This window comes from Macaca nemestrina, chromosome 10 (genome assembly GCF_043159975.1).
Source record: "Macaca nemestrina isolate mMacNem1 chromosome 10, mMacNem.hap1, whole genome shotgun sequence".
NCBI lineage: Eukaryota > Metazoa > Chordata > Mammalia > Primates > Cercopithecidae > Macaca > Macaca nemestrina.
Window position 1 is genome coordinate 77,348,343 of NC_092134.1, and position 27,513 is coordinate 77,375,855.

General features: G+C 50.6%; 1 protein-coding gene across 1 annotated transcript; it reads right to left on the reverse strand.

Annotated features, from left to right (window-relative positions):
- Positions 1-446: 446 nt before the first annotated feature.
- On the reverse strand, positions 447-22,200 carry LOC105474161 (erb-b2 receptor tyrosine kinase 3). Its single transcript, XM_011728628.3, has 28 exons — positions 21,923-22,200; positions 18,414-18,565; positions 17,087-17,273; positions 15,916-16,041; positions 14,590-14,655; positions 14,319-14,437; positions 14,070-14,211; positions 13,584-13,697; positions 13,372-13,492; positions 10,853-10,926; positions 10,600-10,690; positions 10,147-10,352; positions 9,801-9,933; positions 9,525-9,615; positions 9,144-9,298; positions 8,361-8,414; positions 7,865-8,006; positions 6,994-7,113; positions 6,770-6,868; positions 6,390-6,575; positions 5,681-5,836; positions 5,364-5,439; positions 5,034-5,180; positions 4,193-4,290; positions 3,909-4,100; positions 3,693-3,764; positions 2,573-2,873; positions 447-2,402 (listed from the first exon to the last, which is right to left on the reverse strand). The coding sequence occupies exons 1-28, from the start codon at positions 22,002-22,004 to the stop codon at positions 1,876-1,878; spliced, it is 4,029 nt and encodes a 1,342-aa protein (XP_011726930.1). The 5' UTR covers positions 22,005-22,200; the 3' UTR covers positions 447-1,875.
- Positions 22,201-27,513: the final 5,313 nt, after the last annotated feature.

The following is a 27,513-nucleotide window of genomic DNA, read 5'->3' on the forward strand; positions in this document are numbered from 1 at the left end:
TGAAGTAACATGACATTATTGTTCCAATAACAGGCACCTGGATGGGGCACCTAAGGGAAGTGTTCAGAAAGACATGTTTGTTGAGAGTTCTTACCGTGAAAAAATAAAAAGATTTGGTGACTTTTCTAAGATAATGAATTCAGAAGCATCTGGAGTTTTCAGTATTTGGCCTCTGAAGGAGACTGGACACGTATAGGGCTTTTTATAAATCTTCAAGCACGTGGGTTCTTTTTGTTATTCCCAATTGGTTGCCTTGTAGATTTCTACTAAAACCCTTAATGAAAAGGACTGTGCGCTATGCTTGTTCTAAAGAAATACCAAGTAATAGTAGGACTAGAGAAATCTACATGGGACAGAGTAGCACTGTCAGAAGACAGAAAGTTGACTATCCACTGCTGAGGAGCAGATCTCTTATACGAAATGTTTTCACTTGACAGACAGGAAGCTGAAAAAAACTTTGGCATTTTTATTCAGACATGTATAAAAACAAAACAAAAAACTTCAGTGATACAACAGACATTTTCCCTCAGTTCCCCATCCAAGGGGACAGAGGTGTGAAGCTGAAGCTGGATCTTCTTTCTGTCCTACCTGGAAGCTTCTCACTGCTAGATGAGAAGGGCTTCTAAAAGGGGATCTTGGGGATAAGGAGTGAAGATCATATACAGCACATGTGGATTATGGTTTACACAAAGATGTCCAGTTATTTTTCCTTCTGACTACCCCCACCACCACTTCCTGAGACGAGATGTCTGGGTATAGGAGGAGGATGTGGCTGTTGGGGTTAGACTTGATTCAGTGCAAAAACAAGAAACGGTGCCCCGTAAACAAGGGCTGTGACTTAAATCAGTTTTCCTTGGCACCTTACAGTAAGAGCACATGCACAGGAATTGGGAGGATTTTGCATCCTGGACCTACTGCTTAATTTATTTCATCTCTTTAAGGCTCAGTTTCTTTTTTTTTTTTTTTTTTTCCCTGTAGAGACGGCGTCTTGTTATGTTTCCATAGGCTTGTCTCTAATTCTGGGCTCAAGTGATCTTTCCATCTCAGCCTCCCAAAGGGCTGGGATTGCAGGCATGAGCCACAGTTCTAAAGTTTTTTTTGCTGCTTCTTTTTTTTGTTTTTTAAGAGATGGGGTCTTACCATGTTGGCTAGGCTGGTCTCAAACTCCTTGCCTCAGGTAATCCTTCCGCCTCAGCCTCCCAAAGTGCTGGGATTACAGGCATGAGCCACCATGCCCGACTTCCCTTTTTGTGAAATGAGATAATATCTATGTCACAGAATTGTTGTAAGGATGATAAAGGACTAAGTGAGATAACGTAGGTGAAGTTTAGTATGATGCCTGGCTCATAGTTAAGTGCTGAATTATTATAATAGTAATCAATATCTACTCCTAACCTCTTTCTTCACAGATTTTAAGCTTCTGTCTTTCTAAGGGGTTGAGTCATAAACCAAAATTACACTTTCCTCTGCTAGGTTTCCTCCCTTTCCTCTTCTTGACAGTCTGATGGGAAACAAAGGCACACATAAGAGCCTAGTTCCAAGTAGTCAGAGCCTGAGAGGAAGGGATATGGAGAGTAATCCTTCATATCTCCAGGAGTGCCTGTGAAGAAGCTGAGGAATGGGACTGGGAAAGCACACAAAATAAGGAAAACCTCCTTTCCTGGGGTTGGGAAAGAGAAGAAAGTGCACAGCTGGCTACATACCATAAGAATTTTGTGTCAAAATGTTTAAAAGCCTCCAAAGGTTGAATGGAATTGTCTGGGACTGGGGAAAAGGGGCTGGGACCTGGGAGAGAGAGGGAATAGGGAGAAGAGGGTACCCTCTAAAGGCACTAGCTGCCATTAAATGCTCCCTGAGTGCCACAAGGAGCAGGAGTTATGTTCTCTGGGCATTAGCCTTGGGGAAAAGCCTGCTATGCCAGTAATCAGGGTTATCAAAGGCAGAGTCTGTAGCCTCTAAGCTACGTAGAGTTTTTAGGTGGGCGTAATGGACATGGGGGGCCTGATGTCCAGGTCCCTGAAAAGCTCTCATCTCTTCATACCCTTGCTCAGATGCTGGGCAGGCCCCCATGGCTGCATAATCACCCCCAGGACCACTTCCACCTCGTTGCCGATTCATATATTCATAGTCTTCATCTGGAGTTGTGCCAGCAGTGGGCATGACTGGTACAGGGTGGAGTGGGCAACTCTGTGTGCTGCCCAGAGAAGCACTGAGGTCTGACCCCACATCCATGTACTCATAACCCAGCTCCTCAAGGGAACTTGGCCTAGGGGGACGAGGTGGACTGTGCCTTCTCCTCCGGTTCATGTATTCATACTCCTCATCTTCATCTTCTTCTTCAGTACCCAGGACAGAACTGAGACCCACTGAAGAAAGGGTGCCTTCCCGGGAGGAGGGAGTACCTGGGGGTTGAGAAGAAAGGATAGGTATGCGAATAACTTCATGGGGGTAGGGGAAAATTTGAAAAAATTAATAGGACAGAGAGGCATATGATCAGAGAAGAAAAAACAAGAGGAGCCCGGGGAAAGGATTCGAGGAAGAATTGAGGAAAGCCCCAGGAAGAGTCGGGCACCTTTGAGGTGTGTATCTGGCATGACATAACCGTTGACATCCTCTTCCTCTAACCCTGGTGGGGAGAGTGGGGTAACAGGAGTAAGCAGACTGTGGCGCTGGGAATGGTAGGCGCTATCTCCGCGTGGCCGTGGGCTCCGGCTCCTGCTCCGGCTCCTACACGTTGACACTTTCTCCTGGAGCTCAGCCTCAGAGCCTGTTACATGGCCCTCTGATGACTCTGATGCCAGGCATCCCCGTGGCATTGGGTGTAGAGAGACTGGACGGGGGCACCATTCACTGCTCCCAGAAACTGCAGACTCCTAAGGAAGAAAATAAACAGAAAATAATGCAAGGAGATTTACGTGATGAGGAAAGAAGAGACATTTGTTTAGAAGGAAATTGGGTTGTTCCCTGCCTTTTTTTTTTTTTTTTTTTTTTGAGGTGGAGTCTTGTTCTTATCGCCCAGGCTGGAGTGCAGTGGCATGATTTTGGCTCACTGCAGTCTCCGCTTCCCTGTTCAAGTGATTCTCCTGCCTCAGCCTCCTGAGTAGCTGGGATTGCAGGCACCTGCCACCGTGTGCAGCTAGTTTTTGTATTTTTAGTAGAGACAGAGTTTTGCCATGTTGGCCAGGCTGGTCTCGAACTCCTGACCTCATGATCTGCCCACCTCAGCCTCCCAAAGTGCTGGGATTACAGGCGTGAGCCACCGGACCTGGCCTTTTTTTTTTTTTTTTTTTTTTAAGAGACAGGGTCTTGCTGTGTCACCCAGGCTGGAGTGCAGTGGTACCATCTCAGCTCACTGCAACCTCTGCCTCCCGGGTTCAAGCGATTCTCCTGTCTCAGCCTCCTGAGTAGTTGGGATTACAGTTGTGCACCACCACGCCCAGCTAGTTTTTTGTATTTTGCGTAGAGATGGGGTTTCACCATGTTGGCCAGGCTGGTCTCAAACTCCTAACCTCAGGTGATCCACTCTCTCTGGCCTCCCAAAGTACTGGGATTACAGGCGTGAGCCACCTCGCCCGGCCCTTGCTGCCTTCTTTTTTGCAGGACACTGATTAAACCTCAAAGGTTTCTAATGTCTTCCACACTACTCCTATCAATCTGATCCTAAAACCCAGCCTCTCAGCATCAGAACTTACCTGGCAAGCCTCCCCAAGATTACCCTGGTTCATGGGCATGTATCCAGATGATGGACTTAAAAGGGTCTGGCTCTAGGAGGAAAAAATAAGGAAAAGGTTAAGATGAAGGGAGAAATCTATATTCACCATGGGGGCCTTTAAGTAGTTAATCTGGGTATCTGTAGGGTTTGTGAGGGCTTAGGGTGCAAAGTGTTGGGTAATTAGAAGGTGTCTTACCCCACGTGGCCGATTAAGTGTTCCAACTGGTAGGCTGAGGGCGGAGCCCAGTGTGGTGGTTGCCAGGTTGTCCTCCTCTGCTTCCAAGTCTAAGTCTAGGTCTAGTTCTGGCTCCAGCTCTACTTCCTCTAGCTTCTTGTTTGTCAGACCATGGGGCTCTGGCCCAGGGGCTATTCCAGGCCCACTCTCTCTCTGTATCGATAAGTGATTGTTAGGGGGAATCCTGGTTCCAGCCAACTCCTCCTTTTTCTAAATTTCCTTAGTATCTCCTACTCCCTGCTCACCTTTATGACCAGATACCGTGGTGGGTCTCGGGCCATCCTGGTGAACTCATTGGCTAGTTCTTTAAAGGTTGGGCGAATGTTCTCATCAATCATCCAACCTAAAGATAAGATGTAGGAGGTAGAGACATAAAAGGGAATATATCCATGGCCGGGCGTGGTGGCTCACACCTATAATCCCAGCACTTTGGGAGGCCGAGGTGGGTGAATCACCTGAGGTTGGGACTTTGAGACCAGCCTGGCCAACGTAGTGAAACCCCGTCTCTACTAAAAAGACAAAAAAAATTAGCTGGGCATGGTGGTGCATGCCTAAAGTCCCAGCTATTTGGGAGGCTGAGACAGGAGAACTGCTTAAACCTGGAATGTGGAGGTCACAGTGAGCCAAGGTCACGCCACTGCACTCCAGTATGGGCGACAGAGTGAGACTCCATTAAAAAAAAAAAAAAAAAAGGGAATAGAGCCACAAGAGGAGTACAGAGGGAAGTCAGAAAATGGCCGCGGTCAGGCCGGGCACGATGGCTCACACCTGTAATCCCAGCACTTTGGGAAGCTGAGGCGGGCAGATCACCTGAGGTCAGCAGTTTGAGACCAGCCTGGCCAACATGGTGAAACCCCCTCTCTACTAAATATAAAACAATTAGCCAGGTGTGGTGGTGGCCGCCTATAATCCCAGCTACTCCAGAGGCTGAAGCAGGAGAATCGCTTGAACCCGAGAGGCAGAGGTTGTAGTGAGCCGAGATTGCACCATTGCATTCCAGCCTGGGTGATAAGAGTGAGACTCCATCTCAAAAAAAAAAAAAAAAAAAGAAAGAAAGAAAATGGTTGGGCTCCGCTGGTAACTCACACTTGACCATCACCATGTAGACATCAATTGTGCAGATCTGGGGCTGTGCCAACCGCTCCCCCTTCTCTAGCAGGTCTGGTACTTCAGCCAGTCGCAGCCCTGCATAGGGCTCTGCCCCAAAGGTCATCAACTCCCAAACTGTCACACCTGGTGCAGGAAGAAATGGACTAGTCACTGGCAAAATAGTAGACATGGGCATGAAGTGAAGGGAAGGCAGAACCTGATCTGACATAAAAATCTGAAGTGCTTAGAGATTCTAAGAGGGGGTCTCAAAAGGCAAATTTGAAATTGGGGCCAGTGATGGTAGAGAGGGCATCCAGATGCACTGACCATAGCTCCAGACATCACTCTGGTGTGTGTATTTCCCAAAGTGGATACTCTCGAGGGCCATCCACTTAATTGGAGTCTGCAGATTAAAGAAAGAGGTATCACAAGTTTATTTCCACACATTTTCTTAGCATTTCCAAGTCCCAAGTTCTTGATCATTCTTTTCTTTGTTGTTCTCTGAACTAAAATATCTGGCATCTGCAGCCTCCTCTCCTTGAACTTACCATGAAGCATCTGCTTGCCTCCGAAAGAGACCACTGGCTGCTCCCTATCCCCACGCTTCACTCACCCCCACCTCCTTATCCTTTGTGTCACCTCACCTTGGCCTCACTGTATAGCAGCTGCTTATCATCAGGAGGCAGCAGGTCAGCCACACCAAAATCTGCCACCTGAACCTGACTGGGTGACTTGAGTAGCACATTTCGGGCAGCCAGGTTTCTATGCACCATACCATGTTCTTCAAGGTAGTACATACCCTGTAGGTAGAGGGGAAGAAAGTATTCTTAAGGTTAGGGGAATTAGTCACTGAGATCTGGAATTCTCCCAAACTTAAATCTACCTCTCAGCAGCAGTCCCCAACCTTTTTTGGCACCAGGGACCGGTTTTGTGGAAGACAGTTTTTCCCGGGGAAAGGGAGGGTTGGTTTTGGGATGAAACTGTTCCACCTCAGATCATCAGGCATTAGTTAGATTCTCATAAGGAGTGCACAACCTAGATCCTTCACATGCACAGTTCACAATAGAGGTCAGGTTTCTAAGAGAATCTAATGCTGCCCCTGATCTGACAGGAGGCAGAGCTCAGGCAGTAATGCAAGTGATGGGGATTGACTGTAGATACAGATAAAGCTTCACTCACTTGCCTGCTGCTCACCTGCTGTGTGGCCCGGTTCCTAACAGGCCATGGACCAGTACCAGTCTGCAGCCCGGGTGTTGGGGACCCCACCTCTCAGAACTTCAACCTTCACACTTTTTCCTGGCTGGCCCTCAGCCAAGCAGTTCTTATCACAGAATTCCTCCAGGCTTCTCTCACCTTGGCAATTTGTACTCCCCAGTTGAGCAGCAGCTGTGGCCCCAGTGCCCCCCGGTGTTGTCTCACATGATCCAGCAGAGAACCCAGAGGCAAGTACTGAGTGACAAGCTGCAGAGATGACCCTGGGCATAGTCCCAGCAGCCGCACAATGTGGGCATGGTCCAGGCTGCCAATGGCCAGCATATGCTAAGAGACACAAAAGGTGATATCTAGGAATCCAACAGGTTCACGTACACTCAGCATGTGCACAGCCAGCCCAGGCCCCCCGCCAACATTCTGGCTAACATAGTAGCTGCTGAGAAGCACAGGACCGTGCTTCTACATGATTGTATCTAATATTGTCCTCTCTCCTAGCGGCATACAGAATTTCCTTCACTTACATCTGTCACAGCTTGAAAACTTTGCCGTCCACTCTTGTCCTCAATGATTTTAATGCAGACTGGAATCTTGATTGATTCACCCTCAGGGATCCACACTCCCTGGGAAGTTTGGGGCAGGAGTTGGCATAAGGTCATTCTCCCTAGGTCAGTCCTTTCCAAAAATCTTTCACCCTTTTGCCCTAGGTGCCTTCCCCACCTCTCCAGAATTCCTATGGGTCACTCACTTTGTGCACAGTTCCAAAGACACCCGAGCCAAGCACTTTAAGCTTCCTTAACTCTGTCTCTTTGAAGATTCTGGCCAAGACTTTGTTAGCCTTCTCACTGGGGTCCAGAGGCTCTATGCTCTGAGGAGCAAATGGGAAGGAGGTGCTCAGGAAAGGCCATTCCCATGTCCCACTCCAACCCGCTCCCCATAGGTGAATGCCAAAAGTGGCAGAGCCGAAAGGGCAGGAAGAGGAAGGACCGTTAGTCCTAGAATGCATTATAGGCATATTGAGGTACAGACCCTTAGAATTGAGGAAGTTATTTGTGCTCATGAGATCAGGAATCAGGGTTTTCCCTTTGATGGAGGAACATGAAGTGGGGAAAGAGACAGCTAGGGAGAGTTGGTAATACTATTACCTCCGTGAGTACCTTTTATACTGTGCTCTGTGCTTTCCAAAGCACTGTCACATACATCATTCCCCTTTAACCTTATTGCCATCCTGGAAGGATAAATGTTATTTCCTCTGTATAGATGCATAAACTGAGGCACAGAGAAGATAAGGAACTTCTTCAAAGTCATGTGGCAAATTAATGGCAAAATCAGGACTAGAATGCATGCCTTCCATTTCGCTGACCAGTGTTCTTTCTAGGGGACCACACTACTTCCTTTAAGAAAGGGATCAAATCTCTGGGGAAAGAGGAGGGGAGTGATGTTCATGTCATCATTGACCCCTGGATGCACAGGGTACCACTCAAAATTAAGCTATAAAGAGACTTCCGGGGCATGGAAAGAAAGAAAGAAAGAAAGAGAGAGAGAGAGAGAGAGAAAGAAAAGCAAGAAAAGCAAGAAAGAGAGAGAAAAGAAAAAACAAAAGTAAGCTAAGTACTCACCTCACCCCGTTCCAAGTATCGCCTCATAGCCCTTTTATTCTGAATCCGGCGCCCACGCCAGTAGAGAAAAGTGCCGCCCAGCATCATGAAAATCACTACCAATCCTGCTATCACTGTCAAAGCCATTGTCAGATGGGTTTTGCTATGGGATATATAGAAACCCAACATTATCCTGGGTTTGCATCTTCCTTACAAATGTCAACTATACTTGTGCTGAAGGTATGATGCAGATCTAGGGCAAGAAATTAACATTCACATATATATCCTTAAGCACTGGAGGGACCAACCTAAATCTGGACCACTCTTCGACTACTGAAAGTTAATTTTAGGAAGGGAAGTCCAGAAGCCTGCATTCTTGAGTCCCAAGTGTCCGGTGATAGTGGACTGCGTACATAAAAGGCCAGAATGAAGAGAGCCTTGCTCTTCTCTCCAGGTAACCACCTCTCTCCCAACTCTCAAATATCCCCAGTTTCCAGAATCTCCAACCCCATCATACCCGATCAGCACCAGTGTTTGTCCTAAACAGTCTTGAAGCTCTGGTCCTTTACACCTAGGGAAGAAAGTCACTACCTTAAATGAGAGCTTGGACAACAGAGGCTCAATTTCAACAGCCTCAACATACAAAAGCTTGTTTTAGAACTTACCATGGCATCCCATCCTGGAGCCCAAAGCTGATCCCAAGACATGGCCTCCACCCCAGCTTACTAGCTCTCCCCAAGCCCCTCTTCAGTGAAACCCTCTTGAACTGAGGTTATTCCATGTTCCCAAAACCGTGGTGTAATTTTGTGTTGTTACTGATTTTCCCTTTCTCCAATCCTTCGCTACACAGCTGGGAGTGATTCTTTTTTTTCTCTCTTTTTTTTTTTTTTTTTTTTTTTGAGACGGAGTTTCGCTCTTGTTGCCCAGGCTAGAGTGCAATGATGTGATCTCGGCTCACCGCAACCTCCGCCTCTTGGGTTCAAGCAATTCTCCTGCCTCAGCCTCCCACGTAGCTGGAATTACAGGCATGCGCCACCACGCCCAGCTAATTTTATATTTTTAGTAGAGACGGGGTTTCTCCATATTGGTCAGGCTGGTCTCAAACTCCCTATCTCAGGTGATCCACCTGCTTTGGCCTCCCAAAGTGCTGGGATTACAGGTGTGAGCCACTGCACTCGGCCAGCTGGGAGAGATTCTTAAATCACAGCCTCTCTCTTCTTTCTGCTTCAGCTTCCCTCACCCTAGTTCTGTGCTCCTACCCTTCCACCTGACCCCCTCTCCTTATTATCCCATCACTCACCCCTGGGTGCAGTTCTCATGGCAGGGCCGACATTCATTCTGAACATCTGGGTACTTGTAGATGGGGCCCTTGGCACCTAGGACTCCATGGGGGCAGCTGCTCACACAGTGGGGCCCATCTCGAAAATGGGCACATTGAGCACAAGTATCAGAGCCCTGAGTGGAAGAGAGAAGGTCAGGAAGAATCAGATCCCAAGGTCAATTCCATACCTCCCAGCAAAGACCAACCCAGACATTCAGGATCTTCTATCTGCAGGCCCTAGCATTATCTGGCCTCTCTGTACTATCCTTAGCCATATCATTCCCCAGATGCTCCAAGTATTGCCCCTTCTCTGTCTCCCTTGGAGTGTCTCCCTTGGAGATCCTGGTGCTGCTACTATACCGAGCCATTGCATGTGGCAGTGCCCTCCATGGGTTGGCATTCCGGGTGGCAGGAGAAGCATTCAGCCTCATGGGCAAACTCTCGAGGCTCCCTGCAGTGGGGAATAAAGGGAGAGGGGTCACTTCCAAGTCCTGACCTTCATGACCTGGTCTCCTACCTCACTCCCGCCAAGGCATATGCAGAAAGCTGTCTAAAGGCTTTTATTATATGCCACCTGAACAGTCCCATGGCAGTGCCCCAACCCCACCCATCCTTGACTGGCTCCCCTCACTGTACCCATTCAGAAAGTTGCAGTGGGTCACACAGACACCTCCTCGGCTGTAGTTTCGACAGGACAAGCACTGACCAGGGCCTGGGCCCCAGCATCCCCCAGAGGAGCACAGTGGGTCACACACTTTGCCCTCTGCCACTGGAAAGGAAGGGGTGGGTTAGGAGACGAGTCTGAGGACTCCCAGCAAGCCCTCTCTTCATTATTCTTCCTCGTTACTGCTTCCGGCCTAACAGCCCCTTTCTCCTTGGTTCCATCCCTCAACCCTACTCCCATGTCTAGGGCAGAATAGTCCTTTCAGCTCTCTCCTCCCTGACTCCCTATTCTCACCACCCAGCAGACCCTTTCCCTCACCGCAGTCTCTACGCGGACGATTATGCTTGATGTCTAGTCGCTCTTCTGTAGGCCCCCGAAGCACCTTGGTCCAGTTCAAAGAGTGGTGGTAGCAGAGCTGCCTATTGGCACTTATATAGATACGCCCAGCACTAATTTCCTTCAGGGATCGGAAGCCCAGAGATGTGACATTCAAGTTCTTCATGATCAACAATGAGAAGCCCCGGCTGAGAATAAGGAGACAGGATGAGAGGAGAGACTACTAAGGGAACATTAACTATTCAATGGAATCATGTTAGTCAAGAAATTTGCTCAGTGCTAGTCAGATCCACTGAGAGGGAATCCCCCTCCTTTTGCCTTTTCCTCATGAAACTCTGAAACCCTTTGGTATTGAGGCACTGCTGTATGAGACGGTGCCTTGTATTTTACTCAAGAATGCCTGAAGATGCCACTTCTGCCATAGTCTTTACTCACTTGTAGAGGCTTCTGCCTCCAATGGTTGTCAAGTTGGAAAAAACACTGAAGTTGTACATGTGGGGTGGCCAGGACTGGATGTTCAGGTAACCTGAGGGGTTGGAGAGAGGCATATGGGCAGGCAGACTTCATCTTTCTTAGGTTCTCCTAGCTCCTCCCCTGTAACTTGGGACATGATTTTCTCAAGTAGTTATACCGCAATTTATGCCAGTGGTTCGCCTATTCTAGAAAGGCCAAACTCTCTACCACTCACCTGTGATCTCCCGTACTGTCCGGAAGACATTGAGCTTCTCTGGGTCCAGGGCAGGGATCTTGTGCCAGGGGTCTCTGAGTAGAACAGTAGAAACCAGTCAATAAGGTAAAGGTATAATTCAGTGGCAGTGAGCACACCAAGCCTCAGAATTTGGTTTCTAAATATCATTCTCCACTAAAAGGAAACATTCCTTGGAGAAATGGCTGGGATGGGGGAACTATATGAGCCTAGAGCATCTTGTGCAGACAAGAAAAGACTCAAAGAATTAAGGGTACAGCCCAAAGAACACAGGAGCCAGCTTGGAGGGGCTGGCTAAAATAAATGATGATTGTAAAAGATCATAACCATTGACTAGAATAAAATAAGTATCCATAAGAGTAAATAAATAGGAAAGGAAGACTTTTTTTTTTTTTTCGAGACAGAGTCTTGCTCTATCGCCCAGGCTGGAGTGCAGTGGCAGCAATCTCGGCTCACTGCAGCCTCCGACTCCTGTGTTCAAGCAATTCTCCTGCCTCAGTCTCCTGAGTAACTGGGACTACGAGTGCACCACCACGCCCAGTTAATTTTTGTATTTTTAGTAGATATGGGGTTTCACCATGTTGGCCAGGATGGTCTCGATCTCTTGACCTCGTGATCCACACCTAGTGATCCACCTGCCTCGGCCTCCCAAAGTGCTGGGATTACAGGCATGAGCCACTGCATCCAGCCACATGTGGTATGTTAACATTTGGAGGATCTGGGTAAAACAGTATATGGGGGGCCGGACGCAGTGGCTCACGCTTGTAATCCCAGCACTTTGGGAAGCAGGGGCGGGTGGATCACTTGAGGTCAGGAGTTCGAGACCAGCCTGGCCTACATGGTGAAACCCTGTCTCTACTAAAAATACAAAAATTAGCCGGGCATGGTGGCACATGCCTATAATTCCAGCTACTCGGAAGACTGAGGCAGGAGAATTGCCTGAAACCGGGAGGCAGAGGTTGCAGTGACCCAAAGACTGCACCACTGCACTCCAGCCTGGGAAAGAGAGTGAGACTCTGTCTTAAAAAAAAAAAAAAAAAGAGGCCAGGCATGGTGGTTCACGCCTGTGATCCCAGCACTTTGGGAGGCCGGGGCGGGCGGATCATGAGATCAGGAGATGAAGATCATCCTGGCTAACACGGTGAAACCCCGTCTCTACTAAAAATACAAAAAAATTAGCCGGGCGTGGAGGTGGGCGCCTGTAGTCCCAGCTACTCAGGAGGCTGAGGCAGGAGAATGGCGTGAACCCGGGAGGCGGAGCTTGCAGTGAGCCGAGATGGCACCACTGCACTCCAGCCTGGGCGACAGAGTTGAGACGCTGTCTCAATTTAAAAAAAAAAAAAAAGTATATGGGGAATTTTACACCATTCTTGCAACTTCAGTGTAGATCTAAAATTATGTCGAAATAAAAAATTAAAGGAAAAAAAAACAGGTGGTTATAGTGTTTTTTTCCCTCTCTTTTTCTGACACACACACACATACACACACAGACACACACACATATATTTTAAGTGCTGTCCTACAGACTAGAAAGTCCCTTTGTTCTGCTGCTCCAAGGAGCAGAATGAGTGAAAACATCTAAAAGTCACGGGGAGACAGAAAATTTTTTTTTTTTGAGACGGAGTCTCGCTCTGTTGCCAGTCTGGAGTGCAGTGGTGTAATCTCGGCTCACTGCAATTTCCACCTCCTGGGTTCAAGTGATTCTTGTGCCTCAGTCTCCCGAGTAGCTGGGATTACAGGCACATGCGCCACTACACCCAGCTAATTTTTGTATTTTTAGTAGAGATGGCATTTCACCATGTTGGCCAGGATGGTCTCGATCTCCTGACCTCGTAATCCGCCCACCTCAGCCTCCCAAAGTGCTGGGATTACAGTCACCGTGCCCAGCCTGAAGACAGATTTTTATCCAAATTTAAAGAAGAACTTTTAGAAAACTTTAAGAAGGAGGTTGGGTGCTATGATCCCCAGCACTTTGGGAGGCCAAGATGGGAGGATCGGTTGAGCACAGGAGTTTGAGATCAGCCTGGGCAACATAGCAAGACCCTGTCTCTACAAAAAATACAAAAAAATAAGTCAAGTATGATGGTGTGTGCCTCTAGTCCCAGCTACTTAGGAGGCTGAGGTGGCAGGATCACTTGAGCCCAGGAGGTCGAGGCTGCAGTGAGTCAAGATCACGCCACTGCGCTCCAGCCTAGGTGACAGAGCGAGACTCTATCTCAAAAAAGAAAAGACAATAAAAAAGAAAACTTTCAGAAAGAGGATATGCTGTTCCTGTCCCTTGTTCCTTGACAGGGCGATATTCAATTGCTCAAAGATGTTCCTGAGGGGACCCAAGGCCTGGATGGAGGATGTGTTAAGCATTCTTTCAGGTCCTTTATAACAGGCTAGAATTTTGTGACTTTGATTCCTAGTCAGCTCCACATAGGAAAGTTTAGGCCAGTGAAATGAACTGTGAGGGGTGCATGGGCTGGGGTCTAAGGAGGGAAGGCAGGATCTCTAACCCATTGAGGCCGGTGATCAGAAAGTCCAGGTTGCCCAAGATCTTGGTGCAGTTCACAAATCCATCGATGTTGCTCGAGTCCACAGTCTGGAAGCGGCTCCCAGAGCCTGTGCCCTCACAGGCTGTAAATGTAAGAGAGATTCAGTGGGGGTGGTCTGAGCAGGCTCAGAGGAAAGGCTGTCTCTTTACAACTTCTTACCATCTGCTACCCACCTTTGGGACATAGTCCCCCACAAGGCTCACACATCTTGAGTCCATTTTTGTCTACTTCCATCTTGTCAGGAGGACAGGCCCTGACACAGGATGTTTGATCCACCACAAAGTTATCTAGGGAAGAGGAGGACGACACCATTAGAGATGAGGGAGGAACACTACCAGCTACCAATGGAACCCTTGCTGGGCTCCCTCCGGCTCTGCACTGGATCTGTCCCCATCTGCCACCCTAGGTCCCTTAAGTGCTGCCCTGTAGATTCGAAAGTCTCTTCACTATTTGTTGCTACAAGGAGCAGAAGTAAGGGTGATAGCTGAAGTCATGGGAGGACAGGACATAGGGGTCACTCATTGGAGTGGTTAGATGATCATAACCATTCACCAATCTCCCTATTTATCACCAACTGGATTCTTTTTGCCTCCCACAATTTTGTCTAAAATCTTGGAACTACTATTGTTGATCATTGTTCCTTCCCCTCAAACACTTACGGGGACAGCTGGCTACACAAACTCCTCCATACTGATACTTGGTGTGGGGATTGGGTTCCAGCTGGAAAGTTAGCTTGTTGTAGACAAGAGGCTGTGGACAGCGAGGTACACAGGCTCCACTGTCATTGAAGTGCCGGCAGGCCTGGGAAAAAAGGAGGCCCATCAGATTTATGTTATGTGTGTACCCCTACCTCCTCCTCAAAGGCCACAACCCAATTTCAGAACCCAGGCAATGGAAAGAATACATACAAAGCAGTCTGTGTCCTGAGGGCCCGAGCAGCCCCCGGCACACTCATCATGGCAGCACTGGTTGGGGTTGGGCCCAAAGCAGTGACCATTACACTGAGGAGCACAGATGGTCTTGGTCACTATGGAAGGAGAGAAAGCATGGCTGTTAGGGCTCCTAGGACTGAATCCTGAGGCCACTGCTCATGCCTCCCCCGCAGTGTTGACCCAGGCTTGGGGAGGAAGGGATATGAAAGTGTATGAGTAAAGTTTTTGGAGGAAAGTTCAAACCCACATGTTTGGCAGTCTTCTGGTCCAGGACCCCAGCATCGCCCCTTGCAAACCTCATGACAGAGGGGACCTGGTTGGGAAGGAAGGCAACACAAGGGGCCATCAGGGCTAAGAAAGGCTTGTTTGAATCAACAGGGTATGATGTCACTACACAGGCACCTCAATCCCGGGAAGCAAAAAGCCAAGGCTGTGTCCCTCCCTGCCCTTGGAGAGCAGGGCTGGGCTCAAGTGAACCTGTCAACAAGGGGTGGGGCCACGCCTCCACACTACCCAGTGGGCAGCTGAAGGGGAGGGACTGGGGCAAATGCCAACCTTAGTCCCAGTCCCAACCCAGGAACTTGGTTCCTCCTGGGCAAACTGAATATATGCAGGAATATATGCATGTGAATGGTCAGGGGAAGGTGGGCTCTGAGGAGAAGGGAGTATATTCTAGTGGAACGAGTAACAGATGTGGAGCCTAAAGATCTGGCTTCCCTGCTTAGTACCCAGGGAATCTTTTTTGTTTTTTTTTGAGACAGGGTCTCAGTCTGTTGCCCAGGCTAGAGTACAAAGGCACAATCACAGCTCACTGCAACTGCAGCCTCCTGGGCTCAAGCAATCCTCTGCTTCAGCCTCCTGAGTAGCTGGGATTACAGTTGTGAACCACTACGCCTGTCTGATTTTTAAATGTTTTGTAGATTTTTTGCTATGTTACCCAGGCTGGTCTTGGACTCCTGGGCTCAAGTGATCCTCCCACCTTGGCCTCCCAAAGTGCTGGGATTATAGGCATGAGCCACCATGCTCGGTCTGCTCCTTTTCTTCTTTTTTTTTGAGACAGAGTCTCGCTCTGTGGCCCAGGCTGGAGTACAGTGGCATGATCTCAGCTCACTGCAAGCTCCGCCTCCTGGGTTCACACCATTCTCCTGCCTCAGCCTCCTGAGTAGCTGGGACTACAGGTGCCCACTACCACGCCCAGCTAGTGTTTTTTTGTTTGTTTGTTTTGTTTTGTTTTGTTTTTGTACTTTTAGTAGAGACGGGGTTTCACCGTGTTAGTCAGGATGGTTTTGAGCTCCTGACCTCGTGATCCGCCCGCCTCGGCCTCCCAAAGTGCTGGGACTACAGGCGTGAGCCACCGCACCCGGCCTATCCGCTCCTTTTCTTGAAACACCTCCTCTGTAGTTTAGATTCCAGGGGACTGGCATGGTCCGTCCTGGTGGGCTGCTGAGTCAGGGACCTGAGGTGTTTGTTCAGTGGGGAGGCGGGTTCAGATCAGGAATGTAAGGATGATGGAAAGAAGGGAGTCACTCCGGTTTGGTGGGGCTGGGGAGCAGTCTTGATCACAGTCACTTACAGCTTCTGCCATTGTCCTTCACCACTATCTCAGCGTCTTGGTCCCTCACGATGTCCTTCCAGTCAATTGTGTCCATGTGACAAAGCTTATCATTCTTCTCAATATAAACACCCCCTGACAGAATCTCTGAGGTAGGGAAAGAAGTGACAGGGTTAAGGGCCACAGCAGTACGCCTCTTCCTTACCTCTCCACCCATCCAAAAGGACACCTGAGACTCAGGAGTGGGAGGACGAGGCAGACAGATAGGTCCAATTAAATCCAAGCTGCAGAGAAGACTCCCTTTATAAGACGAGGAGTCAGGCCAAAAGAAACTCCCGCCTCCTCAGTCACCTGTCCAGATCCGGTTTAGCTAGTGGGGGAGGGGAAGGGAGAGAGGGAGAGAAGATTTCTGACTCAACATCCCCTCCCACAAGCCCTGCCCATATGTTTTCCAACTGACTGGGACAGGGAGAAGTAGAAGATGGACAGGTGGTTTTTAACTCCTATATTCCTCAGCTCATAGGGGTTTGGTTTAGGAGAGCAAAGGTAGAATTCCTAGGGAAGGAGGGACATCCAGGTATACTGTGCTTTGGCTTTTTTTTTTTTTTTTTTGAGACGCAGTCTCACTGTCACTTATGCTGGAGTGCAGTGGTGCGATCTCGGCTCACTGCAACCTCCGCCTCCCAGGTTCAAGCGAGTCTCCTGCCTCAGCCTCCTGAGCAGCTGAAATTACAGGTGCACACCACTATCCCCAGTTAATTTTGTTTTGTTTTGTTCTGTTTTGTTTGTATTTTTAGTAGAGACAGGGTTTCGCCATGTTGGCCAGGCTGGTCTCAAACTCCTGATCTCAAGTGATCTGCCCTCCTTGGCCTCCCAAAATGCTGGGATTACAGGTATGAGCCATCATGCCTGGCCTCCAGTACACTGTACTTTGAAGTTAGAGAAATGGTAACAGATCCGGCTCTGACTCCAGCCCCACCAGGACACATGGTTCCTTTCCCTGGAGTAGATGCCCCTAGCTCCCCCTACTGGGGGCCCTCTATTGCTTAGGGAGCAATGGACCATTAGACAGTTACCAAGGTGACAGGCACCTTGGAAGAGGCACTTAGAGTGGACAGCCTTGGGTCATCATCAAGCAGGTACCAGTCTGAGGGCTGAGGGGTGAGGCCGGAAGGAACCATCGGGAACTGACCGGTGAGCTGAGTCAAGCGGAGCTGGCGCAGAGCGTGGCTGGAGTTGGTGTTATAGTTCAACATGACGAAGATGGCAAACTTCCCATCGTAGACCTGGGTCCCTCGCACCACTCGGAGGTTGGGCAATGGTAGAGTAGAGAACTCATTCATGGCCACGAGGACATAGCCTGTCACTTCTCGAATCCACTGTGACAGAGCAGATTATGTCAATGAGAGAGACAACAGGGCAAAAAAATCTCAATCCCCTCTCCTCCTTCAGGCATTAAAGACTCTTTAACTCTTAATTCTTCCTTCTTTCTTTCTTTCTTTTTTTTAAAATTCGAGACAGAGTTTAGCTCTTGTTGCCCAGGCTGGAGTGCAATGGCGCGATCCTGGCTCACCACAACCTCCGCCACCCGGCTTCAAGCAATTATCCTGCCACAGCCTCCCAAGTAGCTGGAATTACAGGCATGCACCACCACATCTGGCTAATTTTGTATTTTTGGTAGAGATGGGGTTTCTCCATGTTGGTCAGGCTGGTCTCGAACTTCTGACCTCAGGTGATTCGCCTGCCTCGGCCTCCCAAAGTCCTGGGATTACAGGCATGAGCCACCGCACTTGACCTTTTTTTTTGGTGAGACGGTCTCGCTCTGTCACCCAGGCTGGAGTCCAGTGGCACAATCTCGGCTCACTGCAGTGTAAAACTCCTGGGCTCAAGCGATCCTCCCACCTCAGCCCTCCAAGTAGCTGACTACAGGTGCGTGCCACCAGGCCCAGCTAATTTTTGTATTTTTGTAGAGACAGGGTTTCCCCATGTTGCCCAGGCTGGTCTTGAACTCCTGACCTCAAGTGATCTGCCTCCCTTGGCCTCTCAAAGTGCTGGGATTACAGGCATGAGCCACTGCACCTCTCCTTAACTCTTGCTAATTCCTATTTTGGAGTAGGGAGTAGACTGTGTCACACTACTATGTCACTTCTGGGAGTGAAGACAGGCAGCTTTCTCCTCAAAGCTCCTCATGCCAGGCGGGCCCTTTCCTCATCTCCCCAGGTACCCTCTCGGTCCTCAGGTGTCCCTCTGCGCTAGTCCCTGCTGACCTCGCACTACCACAGAACACCACCTGCCCCGCCCCTGCCTCTGCCCCTGCCCCCTATATATCCCTGGCTACAACAGCGAGACCATAGGTCCCAGATTACAGCCACTGTCCCCAGAAATACGCGGGTTTGGATCTTAGGAACTCCTGAGTCTTAGGAAGGGTGAACTCCAGCAGAAGGTAGCCCTGAAGAGGGAAGGAGGGTTCTAGGGGAGAATAAAGAGGAGCAGGTTGAGGAAGGAGGGTGCACATTAACCTGCAGGAAGGAGAGGTCAGCATTGTGTCCCGTGAGCACAATCTCGAGGTTCCCCATCACCACCTCACACCTCTCGTAGAGCTTGTACAGTGTCTGGTATTGGTTCTCAGCATCGCCGGTCACACTCAGGCCATTCAGAGTCCCAGGACACACTGTTCAAAGCAGAGGGAAGAGTGGCTGAGGGCTGGACACAAATTCTCAGCCCATCTGCCATCCCCCAAGATCACCCCCTTGGTTGCCCTCTTCCAGTTACATTAGACAGGATCAGAGGGCATTTGCCTCCAACCCTCCCACAAGCGATAGGCAGAAGCTGTAGTGGCCTGAGAGCTTTCTCTCTTCTCAGAATCCCTTTACCATTCTATGAATGGGAAGGTGAAGATTTCCTTTTTCTACCTGAGACCCCTCTGTGCCTCTTTTGGGTACCACTCTGGGTACTAAGGGGTTAATAGAGAAGGATGACAGTGAATTTGTTTCCCTCCCTAGAAAAGAGAAGTTAGGAAAGGGCCGAAACTTTGATTACCCTCCTCTCCCCCTCCAAGCAGGGCACTCACTTCTCTACCCTCATCCTGCCTCTCTCTAGGTCCTGGAATAAATATCTCTTTGGGGCTAGTACACAGCCCCTATTGTGTCAACTGAGGGTGGGATGGGGGCAGAGGGTGGGGGCAGTGCCTGGGGCCACAGTCCAGCCCACAATGAGGCGATTCTATCCAGGAGGGGGGCTGCCCCACCCTATCCCTAGACACCCCATCCTCAGCAGCACTCCCCTCCACCCTCAAGCCTTGGGCTCAGACAAGTGACCTCAGTAGAGGAGGGAGCTCTGGCAGTGGTGGGGTGGGGGGGGGGTCAATGGGAGCTTTGTCTTTAAAGCTGGAAGATAAGAAGCTGGTTGCCTCCCCCCGTTCCTAAACTCAGGCTTTCCTTCTCACTCTCTCTCCCTATCCCAACACACTCTAGCAACCTCAGCATCACTTTCCAGCCCTAGAGTATTTTTTAGCAAATACAGGGACACCTGGAGAGAAATAGTAGGAGATGCCCCACACTGAGCCTCCACCCAATTTCATTGTTAGAAGAGGTTCATGAAAAAGCCTTTCACCATGGCAATCCTCACCCGCACTAGGGGAAAGCCTAGACTAGAGGCACATGGCATGTCAGCCTTGGGAGTTCACTCTTTGCAAATGTGGTGGACAATGGGCTATGGAAAATCCTGGACTCTGAAGCCCTACCCCAGTCTCTTTCTTCTGGTTCAGCGAAAGACCACGTGTGGGGTGGGGAATGGGGGTAGATACCACCTGTTCCAGCCACCCTTCCCTGAGGCAGTGGTAGTCAGTGGGAGGCAACAGTGGGAATGGAGGGAGGGAGACTGGTGAGGCCCCAATCCCTCTTATATACCCCTAGTCTGAATTCTTGACCTTGGAGGGCTCCTTATCACTCCCCATGAAGGTTGGCTAGTCCCAGCAAAGAGAGCTGGTTCCAGAGGAGCTGGTAACTCCAGGGTCCTTGGGTTGAAATGAAAGAGACTAGGAAGGTTAGTCATTTCTGGAACAGTCCCACCCCAATCCCCTTCCTGGCAGGACACCCCCTTTCCCAAGTTATAGTGCCAATCCTTCTCCCCAGATAAGGGAGGAGCCAAGTTTTCTGCACAGGGAAGTAGTAGTGTGGGCACACACACACACACACAACATACACATGAACACGTACACATTGGTCCTGCTGGCCCAGGAACCTGTGGTCGGGTTTCCTTGCAGGAAGTATTTCAGGTGGCCCCATCTATCCCACGTGCCCATATGTGTTTGTGCAGACTTTGTGTCTGTGCTTGGAAGGCTACAGTGTTAGAGGTAGCCCAGTTCCCTGCTCCCCTGAGGGTAAAGTCCATATTACACAAACAGGGGGCAAAGGGCCTGGGCAGGAAGGGAGCACAAACAACACGTCTGGGGAGGAGCTAGGCAGCTTGGGGAGCAGGGCAGGGGAAGGGAATCATAAAAATCCCTCCTGTACCCAGGGACCGGGAGCATAAGGAGGGGCAGTGGCACAGGCGCTCCTTTGGTAGAGAGCACTAGGGGTGGGATAGAGCCAGAATCTCCAGCCCCTCCTCAACCAGAAGCCTCCCCTCCAACATCCCCCACCCCCATCACAGCCAGGACAAAGGGGCTATAGAAGGACTGAGACAGGGCCGGATGCCCAGAGGCTGCAGGACCCAGATAAAGGGTAAAGAGACCCAACCATGCCTGCCTCCTGCCTACCCAGGGAGGGTGGCCAGACTCTGGTACTCCTGGGTTTCTGGGTGAAGATTGCAGGAGTCTGGATGGGACAGTTATACAGTCACCCCACTGCTCCCTCCCACGCCAGTCCCCAGACCACCCCCCTCCACCAGCTGGGAGTGTTCACATCTAAAAATCCCAGGATCTAAATTTAGGCCCAGCAACTGTGGGGGAAGCACAGGTGGTTTCTTCCACTCCCACACTGGGGAAGGGGCCCTGGCTGTGCCAAACCCCAAGCTGAAATCTGGGGGGAGGGGAGGAGATCCACAGAACTTCAAACCTCAGGTGTCCACGGCCCCAGAGACACCCCAAAGGGGTGGGCTCAGATAGCATGGGAGTCGGGGGAAGACTGGAGAAGAGCAATCCAGGGCTCTGTCTAGGGTGCTCAGACAATAAGCAAAATGGGGGCAGGGGGCACAAGATGGGCCCAGGTAGGACTCCCCAAGGCAGGAGGCTTAGAAAGTAGTAGAGGTGCCCTCTTGATCCTCCGGTTGGGGAGAGAAAAGACAAGAGGCTGGACAATCCTTGCCCCTACAGTTCCTGGCCCAGCGCCTTGTATATAGTAGATGCTCAATAAATATGAGTTGGGTTGACCTGGATCTTGACAAAGAGATGTTGCTCAAGCTCTGCTATTCTGAGGAAAGCGGGCGCCAGCCTCTGTTGGGCCTCCCGCCTGATGTCACCTGAACTTGGCCCTCTGGTTAATCTCAGACCTCCCCAGGGCAGGCTCACTCACGGAAGAGGAGGTGCCGCTCCTGTTTTTCCAACACTAGAGAACAACAACCCCCTCCAACCTTCCGTAGCTCCGCCCTGTCGGCAAAACAACGAAACTAGGAGTAGCAGAAATCGGTGCGGGGTGGCGGGCAGGAAGCTGGCGAGCAAACCGAGACCCTTCCGCCAAGGCCCCCACCTCCAAGCACCTCCTGTTTATAGAATTAAGGTCCCTGCCCCGCTCCCTGCAGGGTCCCTCAGAAGTGTGAACTACTGTTGCGGCCTCAGCCTCTTTTGGGGAGACCAATTAGAGGGTCCACGACGCTCTGGGGAAGGGGGCGTGAGGGTTCAGGAATGCCGCCCTCGGCCGGACCACGCCGATAACCCGAGCCTGATCGCCCCACTCCCAGGTGGTCCGGCGTACGGGGGCAGCACCCACACCCCCGCGCCGCCTGAGACCCTGCCCATGCCCTCAGAGGCTTCGCGCACTGGGTTCCGGCTCCCAGGTGCCGAGCCCGCCAGTGCTCTCGCGCCACTTACCTGCCTGAGAGTTGCCCACCTCGGAGCCCCGGGCCAGGTTGAAAAGCAAGCCCAGCACCTGCAGAGCGCCGTTCGCCCTCATGACTCCGCGGAGGGTGAAGGGAGCCCAGCCGAGTCCGGCCCGGGGGCCCCTAAACTAGGACATCCAGGCAAGAGCCACCTGAACCGCAGGCGAATTGGTGGCTGCTGCGGCGCAGCGGAGGTTGCAAACTGCAATCGGAGCCGGAGCCGGAGCCGGAGTCCGAGGCAGGATGGCAGGGGAGGGGTGTGTGTGTGTGAGAGAGAGAGGGAGGGAGGAACGCAGAGGGAAGGGGGTGAGTCACGGCCGCGCCCCCTCCCGCGCGAGGCTGGAGTAGGGATTGCGGAGCCTCGGACTGCCCGCCCCGAGCGCGCCACGCCCCGCGGTCCCGCAACTTGGCGGAGCAGATCGAAGATGGGGCTCACCCTAATTTTTCTGCAGGAGCTGGGCCAAGGGGAGGTCAAGATTCCAAAAGCCCCCAGATCCAGGGAAGGGTAATGAATGAGGGAGTGGTAAGCGCTCCAAAGCCCAGCCTCCTGAAATTTGGCCTCGCCCATTAACCAAATCACTCAACTCCCCTAGCCGGTTGGTTCACTTGGTGGATTTTCTCTCAGAATGTGAATATTTCTCTCTGTGTGTTTTTGAGGGGGAGGGTGTTTTTTGCCTCACGTCCAGGCCACCTCAGTTTCTCCCAGACTCGAAACCCCATAACTCATCCACCCAGCCCAGGAACCCGAGCCAAAGAGGCCGCGTGAAATTGCACTGTCTCCGGCCGCTTCCTCCTCCAGACCCGGCGCCGGCCGGGCCTCTCCCGGGATTTGGATGGGGGGCGGGGGTGGTTTCCAGCCTGAGAACAGACCCCGGAGCCCGCCTTTCCACTTCTACCCCGGGAGGGGCTCCCGCACCTGTCGCCGTCCCCTCTGCTGCCCCCCACGGCCGCCTGGGAGAACAGCTGCCTCCCCTTCCACTCTGGAGTCTGGCCGCACCGTCCATGCGGCCGCAGTTCCCGCCGCTCTTCTGGGGACCCAGATGGGCACACACCAAGGCGCTCACACCCTCCCCGGTGCCTTCCAAGTCCAGGCTCGCGCAGGAAAGGGGTGGGGCGGTGAAGCGGGATGCGGAGAGGACACTAGAGACTGCGTCCACCAATGGCGTGGACCTCTGGAACCTCCAGCACCAGCTGCCCGGACTGGCCAGAGGCGGTCGGGCTCGCTGCGGGTTGCTGCCCAAAGCCCTGCTAGTCCCGGGACGGATCCGACCGGCGCCGCCTGGTGCCCAGCCTGTAGTGGAGTCCCAGACGGCCTTGCATTTCAAATCCCTTAAACTGGTATTGGGGATCTCGCCCAGAGAGCCTAGTTATTTTCCCCAGAACTTCAAGCCTGAAGACTTCGAAAACAGCTGAGTCTTGATAAACAAAAATTTCACCCCTCAGGCCTAGCAAAGACTACCGGCTAACATTCCTTAAACAGGCTCCGTATTGATATGCAACCTAGAGGGCCTGTTCTCTGTTGGAGAACCTTTGCTTTGGGGAGGTTGGCTTTCTCCAGACCACGTGTATAGCAGTCATAATAATAATGGCAACAACAAAACCATTAACATATACAGTATCTCCATATATCATTTCATTTACAAAGTATGTCCTCAAACTTAGCGCCTTAGAGAATGTGTCACTTAACATAAAAATTATATGATTTAGGCAATATAACTCTCCATTTTACAGAACTTGAAATGTGTGACATTACCAAGGTCATCCACCTGGTGACAGTGGTTGAGGTGATCAGGTGACTGAGAAGTGGGGCTCAGACTTTTACCTAGAATTTCTTTCTCTTTTTTTCTCCCTTTTTTTTTTTTTTTTTTTTGAGACGGAGTTTTGTTCTTGTTGCCCAGGCTGGAGTGCAATGGCTTGATCTTGGCTCACTGCAACCTCTGCCTCTTGGGTTCAAGCGATTCTCCTGCCTCAGCCTCCCAAGTAGCTGAGATTACAGGTGCCTGCCACAACACCCGATTAATTTTTGTATTTTTAGTAGAGATGAGGTTTCACTGTGTTGACCAGGCTGGTCTGGAACTCCTGACCTCAGGAGATCCACCCACCTTGGCCTCCCAAAGTGCTGGGATTACAGGTGTAAGCCACCACGCCTGGCCTTACCGCCTGGCCTTACCTAGGATTTCTTTATTATTTTTGTATGATGTAGAGATGGGGGGGGTGGGTCTGGCTATGTTGCCCAAGCTGGTCTTGAACTCCTGGCCTCTGGCCTCTGCAATCCTTCCACCTCAGTTTACCCAAACTGTTGGGGTTTCAGGTGTGAAGCACCCTGCCTGGCCTTCCCTAGGATTTCTTACTGTTCTACTGAGACTGGAGCTTCATGTGTTCGGATTCACACTCCCATCGGATAACAGAGCTGATGCCACTTAAGGGTCTCCACTCCTACCTACCCTCCTCCACATTAAAGGGCTTTTCATTTTATTACTCACTCAGCTCCAGCTCAACCTAGTATTCAGGGTCCAAGTTCCGAAGGAGAAAATCTTCCTTGGCTTCCTTGTTTATAAACTGTTGTATCTACTTATAAGACTGTTGTTTGGATTTTTTTTTTTTTTTTTTTTTTTTTTTGAGACGGTGTTTCACTCTTGTTGCCCAGCCTGGAGTGCAATGGGTTGATCTCGGCTCACTGCAACCTCTACCCCTCGAGTTCAAGCAATTCTCCTGCCTCAGCCTCCTGAGTAGCTGGGATTACAGGCGCCTGCCACCACGCCTGGCTAATTTTTGCGTTTTTAGTAGAGATAGGGTTTCACCATTTTTGCCAGGCTGGTCTTGAACCTCTGACCTCAGGTAATCCACTTGCCTCAGCCTCCCAAAGTGCTGGGATTACAGGCATGAGCCACCGCATCCAGCTGACTGTTGTTTGGATTCAATGAGAAAAGTCAGGTGGAACTCTGAATTACTGTGCTCAACCTTTAAGAAGCATTCAGTGGGCCGGGCGCGGTGGCTCAAGCCTGTAATCCCAGCACTTTGGGAGGCCGAGACGGGCGGATCACGAGGTCAGGAGATCGAGACCATCCTGGCTAACACGGTGAAACCCCGTCTCTACTAAAAAATACAAAAAGCTAGCCGGGCGCGGTAGCGGGCGCCTGTAGTCCCAACTACTCGGGAGGCTGAGGCCGGAGAATGGCGTGAACCCGGGAGGCGGAGCTTGCAGTGAGCTGAGATCCGGCCACTGCACTCCAGCCTGGGCGACAGAGCGAGACTCCGTCTCAAAAAAAAAAAAAAAATAATAATAATAATAGCCAAAGTCATCAGCTAAGAGTAAGGAAAGATAAAGGGATGCTGGAAAACTGCAGAGATTGTTCATAAATAAAGCCTCCCTTCTTTCATTTCTTCAGATGAATACAAAAATTAGCCGAGTGTTGTGGCAGGCGACTGTAATCCCAGCTACTTGGGACGCTGAGGCAGGAGAATCACTTGAACCCGAGAGGTGGTGCCAGCCACCACGCCCAACTAGTTTTTTGTGTTTTTAGTAGAGATGGGGTTTCACCAGCCAGGATGGTCTCAATCTCCTGACCTCGTGATCTGCCCCACCTGGCCTCTCAAAGTGCTGGGATTACAAGCATTAGCCATTGTGCCTGGTCCTTGTTTGTTTTTTGAGACAGGGTCTCACTCTGTCACCTGGGTTGGAGTGCAATGGCGTGATCTCAGCTCACTGCAACCTCTGTCTCCTGGGCTCAAGCAGTCCTACCACCTCAGCCTCCCAAGTAGCTGGGACTATAGGCACAATCCACCACACCTGGCTAATTTTTGTATTTTTTGTAGAGATGGGGTTTCAACATGTTGCCCAGGTTGGTCTTGAACTCCTGAGCTCAAGCGATCCACCCACCTCGGCGTCCCAAAGTGCTAGCATTATAGGCATGAGCCACTGCATGCACCTGGCCTACAAAATTTAACCCTCTGGTTTTTTTTGTTTTTGTTTTTTGAGACGGAGTCTCACTCTGCGCCCAGGCTGGAGTGCAGCGGCACAATCTCGGCTCACTGCAAGCTCCACCTCCCGGGTTCACGCCATTCTCCTGCCTCAGCCTCCCGAGTAGCTGGGACTACAGGCGCCCGCCACTACGCCCGGCTAATTTTTGTATTTTTAGTAGAGACGGGGTTTCACCGTGTTAGCCAGGATGGTCTCGATCTCCTGACCTCGTGATCCACCCGCCTTGGCCTCCCAAAGTGCAGGGATTACAGGCATGAGCTACCGCGCCCGGCCACCTTCTGTATTTTTTGTAGAGATGAGATTTTGCCATGTTGCCCAGGCTCATTGCTCTTAACTGCTGCAAGATGTTCTGTTTTGTGAATCCCTACACTTCGTTTGCAACCCCAGTGACAAACCGTTAGATTGCCTCCAACTTCCTGTTGCCACAAGAGATACTGCAATAAATATGCTCCTACATGACTCAATTGGTTGTACTATAATTTTTTTTTTTTTTTTTTTGAGGCGGAGTCTCGTTCTGTCGCCCAGGCTGGAGTGCAGTGGCCGATCTCGTTTCACTGCAAGCTCTGCCTCCCGGGTTCACGCCATTCTCCTGCCTCAGCCTCGCGAGTAGCTGGGACTACAGGCACCTGCCACCACACCCGGCTAATTTTTTGTATTTTTAGTAGAGACGGGGTTTCACCATGTTAGCCAGGATGGTCTTGATCTTCTGACCTTGTGATCCGCCCGCCTCGGCCTCCCAAAGTGCTGGGATTACAGGTGTGAGACACCGCGCCCGGCCCAGTTGTACTATAATTTCTCGTGCATACAGAGCTCTACACTCTCCGGAATGTCTTTACCTTCCCAGCACCAATAGTGGGATTTCTACATTCCAACTTCCTTGCCAATACTTGACGTCATTGAAGTTTCCAATTTTCCAATTTGTCTTGAGCTTAAAATGGTATTTCAGCCGGGCATGGTGGCTCATGCCTGTAATCCTAGCACTTTGGGAGGCCGAGGCAGGTGGATCACCTGAGGTCAGGAGTTCGAGACCAGCCTGGCCAACATGGTGAAACCCCGTCTCTACTGAAAATACAAAAATTAGTTGGGCAGTCATCTTATTTTTCTTCTTCTTCTTCTTTTTTTTTTTTTTTGAGACAGAGTCTTGCTCTGTCACCCAGGCTGGATTGAATGCAATGGTACGACCACGGCTCACTGCAACCTCCGCCTCCCAGGTTAAAGCAATTCCTCCTGCCTCATCCTCCTGAGTATCTGGGATTACAGGTGCCTGCCACCACACCTGGCTAATTTTTGTATTTTTTAATAGAGACAAGGTTTCGTCATGTTGGCCAGGCTGGTCTTTTTTTTTTTGAGTTGGAGTCTCACTCTGTCACCCAGGCTGGAGTGCTGTGCCGCGATCTTGACTCGCTGCACGCTCCGCCTCCCAGGTTCAAGCCATTCTCCTGGCTCAGCCTCCCAAGTAGCTGGGACTACAGGCGCCTGCCACCACGCCCAGCTAATTTTTTGTATTTTTAGGAGAGATGGGGTTTCATTGTGTTAACCAGGATGGTCTCAATCTCCTGACCTTGTGATCCACCTGCCTCAGCCTCCCAAAATGCTGGGAT